General features: G+C 47.7%; 1 protein-coding gene across 2 annotated transcripts; it reads right to left on the reverse strand.

Moving 5' to 3' along the window:
* Positions 1-1,406: 1,406 nt before the first annotated feature.
* Positions 1,407-10,065, reverse strand: ING1 (inhibitor of growth family member 1). Of its 2 annotated transcripts, none has more exons than XM_075563421.1 (2): positions 7,739-8,171; positions 1,407-3,995 (listed from the first exon to the last, which is right to left on the reverse strand). In XM_075563421.1, exons 1-2 carry the CDS (start codon positions 7,866-7,868, stop codon positions 3,292-3,294), a joined length of 834 nt encoding a protein of 277 aa, XP_075419536.1. In that variant the 5' UTR covers positions 7,869-8,171; the 3' UTR covers positions 1,407-3,291. The 2 variants fall into 2 exon arrangements, with proteins under 2 accessions (XP_075419536.1, XP_075419535.1); XM_075563420.1 differs by lacking the exon at positions 7,739-8,171 and adding an exon at positions 9,872-10,065 and having other exon boundaries at positions 1,410-3,995.
* Positions 10,066-12,546: the final 2,481 nt, after the last annotated feature.

Consider the following 12,546-nt stretch of genomic DNA (forward strand, 5'->3'; position numbering starts at 1 on the left):
TTTATATTTTAATGTGTTTTACCTGGAACACGAACTTGAGATACAAAATGATAAACAATATCACGTCTTTCTAAAAGAAATACCTACTAGTCACAAAATGGTGTATCACTTTTGATGTGTTTTATGGTTCCGGCACTTGCAATCATTGCGAGTCTTACCTGCCTGACACTGGTGTATAAATAAAACCCCAGCTCCTTGCTGTTCTGAATCGCAGGGACACATCAGGACAGAATGCACGTGAACTGCCATGTTTCCAGTGGAGTGCCCTGTGGGCTCACACCTGTCTATGGGGTAGCAGCTGAGCACTTAATGACGGTGCTACTGGGGCTCCTACAAATGCCACCACACAAAAAAATGAACCACCGGACAATGTCCAAATCACTGGGATGCAAGTCTGCTGGGGGAGGGCCCTGTCACTGCTAGACAGATTCCATACCAGCCACTGAAAGACTCCACCTTCATGCTGGTCCCCTGAGCCCTCATTTACTGCCACCGAGTCAATGCTGACTCATACCAACACTGTAGGAGAGGGGAGAACCATCCTGCAAACTCTTTAACCTGAGTAGAAAGGCCCTTCTTTCTCCTAAGGAGCAGGGTGGTCTCAAACTACAGACCTTGGGGACTGTAGCCCAATCCATAACCACTGCCCAGGATTCTTTCCTCAAACATTGTGCTCATTAAATACTTGTTAATGAATGAACCAAGCTATGTCCAGTTTAAAACTCAAAGCAGTGTATTCTAATACATTTTAGAACCTTCATCAGAACCTTAACACCTTGGTGACTATTCAACAAGTATGGGTGACCATCAAAATTAAATTACTTTTCACTAATCTTAAAATTCTTAATTCAATCTTGTTTTCAGCAAATTTACCCGAGTTACCTGGAAATTTATTGTATTAAAGTTTGATGGTGACAAATACTGATCTTTTTTTTAAAGCTGCTCACTGGAATTAAATTTAAAACATAATTAATCTCTAAAAATTTACCTTTGTAAGGTTCCATATTTTAAAAGAAAAAATGGTTAGTATGTTGTCCTTATTAGAATATCTATTCACTTAAGTAATGGGACAAATATCCAACATTTAAATAATCACCATTCTTAACTTACATTATTTTTCTAAACCACTTTTTATGAAATAGCTATTTTAGAAGTGAAGAATTATGGATTAAGAGGTAAATACTTTGAGATTGAATCCCTCCAGGTCGAAGAATTCCAACAAAGCTAACTCTCTTTCCCTTATATAGTTGGCTGCACCAAAATGGAATAAAACACTAAGAAAACCAATATTAACAACTGAGTTCATTGGGTCTTCACTCCCATAACTTAATTTTTATCATTAGTTCCAATTAAAACAGGAGAAACCAGCAAAAATCTACAATTTTACAAAAGGTTCTTTAAATGTTTTTTATTGCTACTCAATATTTATCAAGTATTTTAATATTCTTATCACATAGTGAATTCCCCCACCCTTATTTGCCTAGATAAAACTCATAAAATTTAAATAATCTGAACTCTTCAAAGTTCTGGAGTTGTGCGGGGAAGTACAAACCTTTGCAGGTAGTGATACGCAGAAAGTGCAAATGTAAAGCTCTAATTTTCTACCAAATAGTTCTCCATACTGGAAGTTGTTAACAGGACACCAGAGAAGTTATACTTGGCACAAATGCAAATTTTCATTTTTCATTAGTTGCTTATCAAATAAATGAGAAAATGATCATTTTACTTTAAAACAAAAATATACTATATGTGTCCTTGAGTCCTGCAGTGAGGTTAGTCAATCCTCCTTTGTGGCACCTTCATAAATATGTAAAACAGGCTAAGGATAGAAATTAGTATGATCATGTTTAGACTCAAATTGAATCATGTCTTTATGTCTTAGGAAAAACACATTGACCCTTTAAGTGTGGGCTTAAAAAAAAAACCCCTATCACCATGCTAAATGCTAGTCCAAATTAGGGTCAACAACCTTGTTTGTAAAGGGCCAGAAAAATGCTTTCTGGGCCACGTGGTCTGTCCCAGTCAACTCTGCTATTGTACAGCGCAGCCACAGACAACACACATAAGGAAACCCATGGCTGTGTTCCAATAACATTTTATTTATGGATGCTAAAATCTGAATTTCCACATCCTTTCCTGTGTGCCACAAAGTTTTTTCTCCTACCATTAAAAAAATGTAGACCATTCTTGGCTCACAGAACTTTCAGAATCAGGCAGTGAGCCAGATCAGACTACCTTCACACTTTGGTCTAAGTTTTATATTCTTTTTGACATTCCTTCATTTGATGGCAATTAGGTAATTCCTACCTTATAACTACTGTCACCCAAGGGCAATTAATACAGTTTTGCTTAAGGCTTTGTCCAAAATGCTGGTGTATATATTTTAAGATCAAAATTTTAAGAATTGCTAATGTCAAATTAAATATACTGCTAGAGTGAACTGGCCAAGTTTCATTTATTTCTTAACATCACATCTATACAGCTCTCATACATACAAAGGAAACGCACCATGGTTTCACAAGCGCATCTGGTTGCATTTCTCATTATAATACAAGTGCAAGTTTACTCGGAAATGTACATTTATACAGCTTTGCTACATTAAAGACCGCTGCACTATGACTCGTGATAGCAAAAGCGTGACATGACGTCCCATGACTAGACCATTTTCATTTGGTTTAATATAAAATGTACTCAATCAGTTAAAAATTGCCGACTGGGGAAGAGGCCAGTATATAAAATATCTGTCATGTAAAATTTAATCATTTACCTTTGTAAAAAATAATCTTTTAACTCTAAGCCTTTGTTATTGAATTGTTAGATGGATATACATTATGGTAGCAAGAAACAAATTTGCTATGAGCTGTCATTTTAGCCACTAATTAAAAAATTTTTTAAATAAAAAATAAACCAGTATTAATAAAGTAATAACATTATTTTTATTAAAATATTAGCTAAATGAATTTTCTTTCCACATTTCAATATTAGGTTGTTTCCAAAGTCACCAAAAGAGAAAAAAAAATATCAGTCTGAGACTCACACAAGTGTTTTAACTCAAACCTCTATTTGTAGTTTCTAAAATGTTGATCCGCGGACCACTGTCTTCATACACATGTGTACCAATGAAAACAAAAGGAAACGTTCCCCGCCATCCCTATGAAAGAAATGGTTCCTTTTCTAACATCCTTTAAAAATATACACTTTACAATCCTTACACCTCAACAAAGGTGACAATGTAATAAATACACTTTTTCTGTTCATTCCTTCCTCGCCATTCAGAGAAATGTCCACCAACTACCTGTTGTAAGCTCTCTCTTTTTTGGACTTCTCCAGGGCCTTGTCCATAGTTTTCTCGCTCTCCCCTCTGCATTTGGGGCAGTACCACTTGCCCTTGGGTTTGTGATTCAGCCCCACACAGGAGAAGTGGAACCACTCGATGGGGCACTCCTCGTTGTCGCAGCCGATCATCTCCCCATAGGAGACCTGGTTGCACAGACAGTACGTTGGCTCGTTCGGGTCAATGGGGAGGTCTGCGGGAGAGGCTTCCCGCTCGGCTTTGGCCTTAGAGCGCTTCTTCTTCTTGGATGTCTTGGCTTTCTTCTCCCTCGGCGTGGCCGAGGTGAGGTCCTCGGGATCGTGATTATTGGACGCATTCTCCCGGTTCTCGTTGTTGCGCTGTCGTCGGGAGCGCTTGTTGTTGGGCTTCTCTGCTGGAGTGATTGTCTCGTTCTTGGACTTATCTTGGCTGGTTTTGCCACTGTTGCCCGTGGAGTCGTTGATCTCTTGATGAGCCTCAAATAGTTCCACGTGGCTGTCCACTTGTCTGGTCCGGTTCTCAACCAGCTCCACCATCTGACTCACAATCTGAATCTTTTCATCGCCCAGTTCCTGGCTCTGAATCAGGGCTCTCTGAATGCAATGCAGAACTCTCCTCTTCTGGGTACCGTCCGTCTCATGCTTAAATCTCTCGTAATATTCATCCAATTCTTTTAGGATTTCTGCAAAGAAAAAAATGTTAAGTATTACACTCGTACTACAAACACGAATGAGGAAAAGCCTGCTGATTAAATAAGCCTTTTATTTAACTCTCCATTGTGCATGGTTGGCCCAGTATTAAGATCCTGCAACTCATAGGTCTCTTTAGCAGACTTAGTTTTTTACCCCTGTCAAAAAATTAAAAACACACACACAAAAAATCCCATACAAAAAACCCCCCAAAACTCTAGAATTACAGACACCAATACAGTTTTCATTTAGCAAAGTGCCCCAAGGCACTCTGGGTACAATTTAGTCATGGGTGACACAGACTTCTGTGACAGATATCAAATTATAAACTGCATAGTCCCAATTTTTTAAAAAAGCCTATATTTTCATCATTTCATTATAATATTTTCTAAGAATATTAAGGCCTATTACACTAGAGAAGTTACATAAATTTATATAATGTCCCTAAATGGTTTAAAGACCAGGATAGCAGGTCAGGTTCTAGACTCCTTAGTGATAACAGACTTTTAGTCCTCTACCGTTTTATTTCTGTTTACTGAAAGCAAGGCAATAAACAACACAATCTCAACAACAAAAAGAAAAAAACAAATTCAAACTCACTGACATCAAGTCACTTCTGCCTTATAGTGACCTAGCCTTGCTTTAAATGAAATGTGGCGACTTATTTTCCATTTACAGCTTTAAGCAATAACAAAAGATTTTATGGATAAATGACAAAAGATAAATGACAAAAGATTTCTATCGATAAATGACAAAAGATTTTAAAACCTGATTCAGAGAACAGAACAGGCTGGTGCGTGCGCCTATCCTCAGTTCTGTTGTTGGCTCTGAGAAGCTTACAGACGAGACTACTCACAGAAAGTCTGCACTGTGTTAGTTCACAACCACGCGCCTCCAGCCCAAGATGATTTCCTTATAAAACCCAATCACCAAACCTTGGACCAATTTGTAGCCAGCATATGTGGTTTTAAAATGTAATTAGGCAATTTCTCAAGAAATAAATGTTAAATGAGCTGGTTGAAAAGAGGTAAGTATTACTGCCAAAAGCCCACATAAATACACACATGAAGATTTCTAGAATTATTTTTTCCAAATACTTTATATCTTTGTGTGTAAGCCATGTTTTTCAGCATATTTTTATGCCATTTTTGTAAATTAGGTGCCTCCGCTGATACTCGGGGTGGCTTATACTCAAGTATATATAGTAGTAACCATTAAGTGAAATGGTATCCTATTTTCCTCTTGAAATTCTTGTAAAGTCTCTTAAAATAATACAATCATACTCTCCAATTAGAGAGGCATGTGGGTACAGGAGGTGGTGGTAGAACATATCATAAAATCTAACCAGCATCCTCCCCACATCTTATCTGTTAAGTAGTTGTGAGCACAGACAAGTAACCCATCACATAAAATGAGCACCCCCAAAGCTGCCATTGAGTCAATTCAGACTCACAGTGACTGCTCCATAGGGCTTCAGAGAGCACGAATCTCTAAGGGAACAGTCTCAACTTCCTCTCAGGTGTGGCGGTGGGTTCGGGCTCCTGGCCTTGTGTGCTTGTCATTATCAGCCCAACTGGTAACCTGAATAGAATCAGGGCAACATTCAAGTTTACACAGATAATAAACACTACCCCATGATATCTTCCTCTATTCTTGAACTGAAGATAGGTCCTGGACGAGAAACAGTGTAGGCTGCCAGACACTAGAAATGTTGAATTTCCAATGAGGCAACTAATGCCACAAATAGTCGTGCTCAATCCATCCAAGTGACATCTATGGATGGGACAGTATAAATCTGTGCCATTCACTGTAAATAGCAGTTACAAACTGCAAATGGCAAGCAAGCTAACTACTACAAACAATGCTGGCATTTCTTAGAAAATGAGGCTGATTCTATCACCTTGGTAACTTAAAATCTGAACATGCAGCTTTTCTTTATATCACAAATAAACTTAAACCCATGTTTAAGGTCTCATTCTGAAAGAGGACGCAAAATCTCCTCCCCCAAATTACAAAAAGCTGCTCTGCACCTACACAATCACATATATTTTAGATTTGCCAAGCAAATGAGTCTATCAATAAACCACTGTAAGTACAGGTATCTATGATCAGAAACAATCCTACCAATGTTAAATAGGCAAGGTATCTCCAGGTGCATCCGCCCCCAGTGACACCCTGCCTCTTCAACCCCACCCCTTCAGCTCCACTTCAGATTGTTGGTGACCCTTTTGTACATGGGATCCATGCCAACATTACCTGTGAACGCCATGTATCACGCAAAGAACCAACACAGCACTCTCCGAAGAGTTAAATGTGACTGCAGCAGACAGAAGAGGCTAGCCCAGTTCTTCTGCTACTCAGTCTTCTGTCTATAGGGGTTTGCACCGAAGTTCTTCATAAAAACAGAATTCCCTTAGGGTAGGTGGTTACTTTCCTTGTAATGCTTGAAAAATCAGCCAAACAACCTCCAACACAATTTATATACTTGACAAACTAACCGGAACCAATTAAGATTTGATTGTCAAAGAGTCTTAGCAGCACAATGCAGGAAACTTCTGCTCAGTAGCTTTACGGAGCAGTAAAAAGACTAGAGTCACAGCCAGTTGTTCCATCAGGAGTTGGCCTGTTAAACTCAGTTTGACTAGCAAGATAGAGGAGGGCTTCAAAATGCTCGTGGGAAATGGAATGAAAAGATAACGAACTTTTATCTATGAATTTAAAAAAATGTCCTCGGTGGCAACTGAAACTTAAAATATTTAGAACTACTGTACCTCTTTCAACATTTGCCGTTAAGCCGTAACCAATTGTACTATCTTGATGAATACGCAAGTCTGCTCGCTGGATGTTTCAGCTTTATGGTTTATTTTCCATCGCGTTCCCTAAATACACCCCAGAGTAGAGATGGTAGGATGATCGGAATTTTCTCTGAACACATCTTCATCAATTATCTAGTGAGAAGATATTTTTGGTTCTGAGACAGCAAGACTGACTTCTTCACATTAGAGAAAGGAACAAAGAAGTACCAGTATGGGGCCTATGAATGTGGGCAGTAAAGAGACTTTTCTAGCCATTTTGAAAGCTCGTATTAAGTACTACTGCACAGGCCAGGGAAAGACTTCTCCGCATTCCGGCAAATTCATAAAGACTGGCAGGGGGTGGGGTCCGTTTCCTCACTCCCACCTTTTATTTTAATTCATAAAACCATCAGAATTTTCTGTGATCCTCAAAATCCAAATCCAATGCTCCTGAGTCCGTGCGGACTCATAAGACCCTGCCATTCTCCCAATGATCGAGACCTCACCCGTGTTAATTAGGGCCTCTGGGATTTACAAATTCAACTTCAGGGGATGAACCCGGGCCAGGTTTCGATTTCAAAGTGGGGATTTACACTGGCCAAGGAGGGCTCTTCTGCATTCCTGACATCTTCGCCGGAGTAAACGCGGCCACATCTCTGCCCCGCGGAGTAGCCGCTGCGTTCTTAACCTCCGATCTTGGGGTTAGCAGCAGCACACCTGGGCCACCCCCAAGCAAAAAAACCAAGCTCACTAAAATCCAATCGCGGGCTCCTCGTAGCGACACCGCAGGACAGGCGGAACTAACTGCCCCAGTGGGTTTCCGAGACAGCAGAGGGGCCCCCTCGATCTCCCAACCACAAGGGCAGAAATGCAAAGGCCAGGCAAGACCACAGGCCGTGCTCCCTCCCCGAGAGTCGCCCCGGGGGGCGGGGGTCACTCACGTTTGCCTAAGGCACCCGAGCCTGATGACCGCGCGGCCGCCAGGAGGAGCCCCGCGCCGCCCAGCGCGCCGGGGGGCCGGGTCCTGGGTCTGGAGGCAGGCCCGGCCAAACGACGGGCGGGGATGGACATCCCGCGGACCAGGGGCCCCGGGCGTGCCGGCCCGCTCCCTCCGCGAGGGCGACTCCGGCCGCCCCAGCAACCTCGCCCGGGGCCCGGGGCCGAGGCTAGCCCCGAGCCGCCAGCCAGCGGCGGCCGCCCGCATTGTTCCGCGACCGGAAGTGGCCACGGCTCTCCGGCCCGGAGGAGGAACCCGGGCGGCGCCGGGCCCGGAGCAGCCCTGCCAATGGGGAGCAGGCGTGGCGGGGCCGTGCGCCCGCCTATGGGGATCGCCGAACGGGAAGGCGGAGGGGGTCGGTACCGGCCCCGGTCCAGGCGACGCTCCAATCACAGCCCCGGGCCTAAGGACGCGGCCCGCCCCAGGAACGCTAAGGGCCAATCCGAGGCCGGAGGCCGGCCGACCAGCAAACATTCAAATAAACTCGACCTCCCTTCTCCCCGCTTCCTCCTCTCGGCCCTCCCCGCTCCTCTCCGCCGGAGCCGAAACAGCCAGCAGCGGAAACCGAGCCTGGGGCTGGTCACCGCGCACGGCCCGCCCCCCGCCGGGTCCGAGACCAATTGCTGTGGCGCGGAGTGTAAGGACATTCCGTGGGGAACGCCAGGGCCAATCACAGGGCAGCCGGGGCGGGGACGTTCCGCAATATGCTAATGAAGCCCTTATAAAAAACGCTGCGAAACCGCCTCTCCGGCAGAGCGCGCAGGGGCGCCTTCCGCGGAAGGGAACTCTCCGCGATTGTGGGCGAACGCTGCCTCCCCCACCGCCCCCACCCCTTTTCCTTTTCCTTGCTGCGCAGCCCTGTAAACACGAGTAAAGTCCCAGGGACGGGCCACGTTCAAAACAGGACCCCTAACGTTTTGCCTGACCGCGGAGAAAAGTTTCCCCAACAGCTCACAATTCCCAGCGGACATTCACCCTCTCCCTCCTCTCTGACACTCTGCTCCGCGGGCAGGTCTGCAGAGGAGAACCCACAGGTTCTCTCACCTGCCATATCCATTCCTTCATTACAACAGTCGCTCCCCCCACCCCCCCTCATCTCCCGGAGCACAACACAGAGCGCCCGATTTCCTTGCCTTCACTCCACCCCCCTCCCTCCCCCACTGCAAACACACACCGAATAAAGCCCTCATCCTCAGCAAACTATGGCCAGCAGCGTCTCTCCTTAGCACATCGGGGCTCCTAAGTGCCCAGCAATAAAGACGGGTCAGAAGAGGGCTTGGTGGGTGGAGGGGGGGGGGTGTCAGGGAACGGAGACTACACCGAGCAGAGTGTCTACCCCCCTGTACTTTATGTAACACTTCGATTTAAAGACTGAGGGTGGGTCAATGGCTTTGGAGGATGGAGAGGATGGGGCTTGGAGGAGAGGTGTTTCTGCCGACCGACGTAGTCCGGGCTTAGAAGAAACAACCTTGCCAGCATCCACCTCTCCTCTAACAGCTTCTACTATCAGCCACGGTCTCCGCGGCTGCTACAGCCATCATGAACGCTGGTACATTCCTCAATGTGGTGCTGTAATCTGTGTCCACCCTGCACTTCCCCCTTTGCCACCCCGTTCGAAAAGACACAGATTAAAGCCCCTGCCTTCCCCTCCCCCCCGCCCTCTGCAACACACCACCACCTCATCCCTTCACTACAAAGAGCTGCTTTGGCAGCCCAGCTTTAAATTCAGACCTTTCTTTCCTCCTCCTCCTTCCTTGTCCCGTGTTTTACAAAGAAGGACCTTAGTGGATAAAAGAGGCTGAAGGACCTTTTGTTCCACCCCATGACAAGAGCTACCGCTGCAGATCCCCGTGCTCCTTTCTCCAGTTCAATAACATTACTTGCTGCCTCTGCCTCCGCCAGCTCCCAATGAAAATAAAACTACCCTTACTGACGAGTGAGAGGAGGGTAAGAGAACGGAAAGGAGACTTGAGCTTTACACATTTACACACACACACACACACACACACACACACACACACGGAATAAAAGACAGGGGATCCAACCAACCGCCCCATCCATCATCTCCGGCCCTTACCTTGATATTTCGCGTCTATTTCCCTCATCAACGAGACGTTTCTCTGCAGATCGAAAGGCAAAGACTCGATGGAGTCCAAATAGTCCTCCACATAGTCCACCAGGTGAATCTGCTCCCCGTTTGCAGGACTCAACATGGTTCACCCGAAAGGTCCTCGGCGACTCTGCACGCTTTCCGCTTCCTCCACCCCCCCGCACCCCCTCAAAAAAATAGCACCGCAAAATGCAAAGCTCTTTTCTCTTACTCCCCTGGCTCCCCCTTTCCCCCCCCACCGGCTCCGGCTCTCGAGCCCCCGGGAAAGCTACATCTGCCGAGACTGCTCCGCTCGCCCCTGCCTTCCACGAAGCGGAGAGCCGAGCAGACGCCTCCTCCCGACCGCCTGCTCCGCCGCGGCGGCGATCGCTGGTCGCTCCGGTAACTCGCGCCGAGGGGCTGTACGAACCAGCGGAGAGTCGGCAGGGTAGGCAGCGAAGCCGGGAGGCGGGGAGGAATTAAAACGACCGCACAGGTCCCCCCCTCCCAGACGGCGGGGAGGGGGGAGGCGGCGAGCGGGGGGAGCGGAGCGTACGAAGCGCGCACACACACCCAGAGGGGAGGAGAAAGGCAGCCCGAGTAGCAGCCGCAGCCGAGTTCGCCTTCTTTGGGGCCGTGCGTGTGCCTGCCTCTCTCCGGCAGCCAGTGCCGGTCCGGTTCCGAGTCGGTGAGGAGGAGGAGGAGGAGGAAGAATGGGGGCAAGAGCTCCCCGCTGCTCTATGCGCGGTACTTATCCAACGTGGAAAACCCAAATACCAGTTTCAAACACTTGGGAAACATTCAGCCCCGCCACGCTCTACGCATGCGTCCCTCTCTCCCTCTTCACCCCCCCTCCCATCTCCTTTCCCCTCCCCCTCCCGGGACTCCGGCGGTGGCTCCACCTTCTTTGCGCCCCCCCCCGCGCAAACACGCCCCTCAGCAGTCTAGGGGTGCAAAGGCAATGGGGATCACAGAGGGCTCCTGACCCTAGCCAGCGACCACGCCGGTGTTTGATTTCGCCTGTCATCTTCGCTGGGCGGCTGAAGGGTGGTAGGGAAGACAGCACTTAGGACGCCAGGGGCAAGGCGGGGGGGGCTATGGGGTGAGGTGCAAACTTTGCTAGGAGTTTCGCGCTTCAAGGGAAAGCCTGTTCGACAACGCTGCACACCTGCCAGGGGACATTAGAGTGGCGGCCTCTTTCACTGTAAATCCAACTGAAATGGGATGGATGGCAAAAGAACCCGCTGCCTCTGAGACTATTGGACTTAAAACCGCTACTTCAACCTACAGCCCCCTCACTCTCCCCCTTCCCCTCCTTCGCGACGGGGTATAAATACGGCAAGGAAGCCGAGCTGACAACTGCAAGAGCCAATCCACGAGCCGCCTTACCTCCACTGTCCAATCAGAACGAAGAGAAGGCGGGACGAATATTGATAATTCCTCTCTGGCTCTTACTACTAGAAAACCACGTCCTCCCGAGGGCAGAGGTTTAAGGATTGCAAGAGAGGAAGAGGGCGGGTCCAAAGAAGAGCGGAAGTGGTGGCGCATGCGCATTTCTAATCCAGGAATTAAAAGGGGGAGGCCGCTACCCGCGCGGGAGGATACCTACCATTCCAAGGCTGGACCACCACTCCCAGCAGCCTCGACAGTTCCTGCGCCTGCGCCGTTAGTCACCGCCCTCCCTTTGTGTGTCTTCCCGGCGTTCAGTTTCGAACGGCTTGGAGACAAAGGGGGTTTGCAAGTGAATCTGTCCCCCACTGTCCAGAGCCCCCCGCAGAGATCGGGCAAGGCGTGAGAGATTTCTTCCCCTATTCTCCATGGCTTATCCACGTCCTTCCAAGCTCGCCTTTAGACCCTTATCCTCTTTCTCTAAGCCTTGACATCCGCTTCACCCTGTTGCAAAAGACCACCCAAAACAAGGCGGGCAAACACCCAGTCCATCAGAGTCCTGGGAGCCTTTGGCTTTCTGGGTTCTCGCCTCATCTTCTCTGTCCCTCTCCCCTCCCCCCATAGCTTCTCTCCCCACCCTAAACTCCCGGATTTAGGTCTTTCCGAAAAGCTCAGGCGCTGAGCAACCCCGTTGCCTAGACAACGGGACCTGGAGCGCGTCGGGTCCCGCCTCTTCCGGTTGCGGAGGCCCCGCCCACTTGGCGTCGGCCCCGCCCGCTGCGGCCAGGAACTCCTGCCTTTGTTTCTATTTCTCTCCAACCGCTGCAGCTGGGCTTTGGCTTTGGACTCGCCCCCGAGATGAGATTGCGGAAAGAGGCCCCGCGGGGCTGTTACCTCCCCGCACCTCGGAGGTCTCCTAGGAGTGGTCGCGCCGGCAGCTTCCTTTAGCTTGTGCAGCTGTTACCCTGGTTCGATTCTGGTTTTAATTCTGTCTTGACTTTTTTTTTTAAATCCTCTTTTATTCGCTAACGTGGAAAGAGATGGCCTGTCGGCTCTTTGGGCGGTTCTTTCACCCTTCTCACCAGATTTTATTTTTTGGAGAATCCCGTCAACCTCCAGCTCTTGAAAACTCTATGTCAACTCAATGTCAGGGCGAGTCTCCATTTTTTTCACCCTGTTTTTGGTGTGGGCATAGTCAGTGTTGGCTCGCGTCTCTCGCTCAAGCGTGTTACAGTAGAAGACACACCACTTTAGTCGTCAAAAACATTACAGTG

Source organism: Tenrec ecaudatus, chromosome 11 (assembly GCF_050624435.1).
Source record: "Tenrec ecaudatus isolate mTenEca1 chromosome 11, mTenEca1.hap1, whole genome shotgun sequence".
Lineage (NCBI taxonomy): Eukaryota > Metazoa > Chordata > Mammalia > Afrosoricida > Tenrecidae > Tenrec > Tenrec ecaudatus.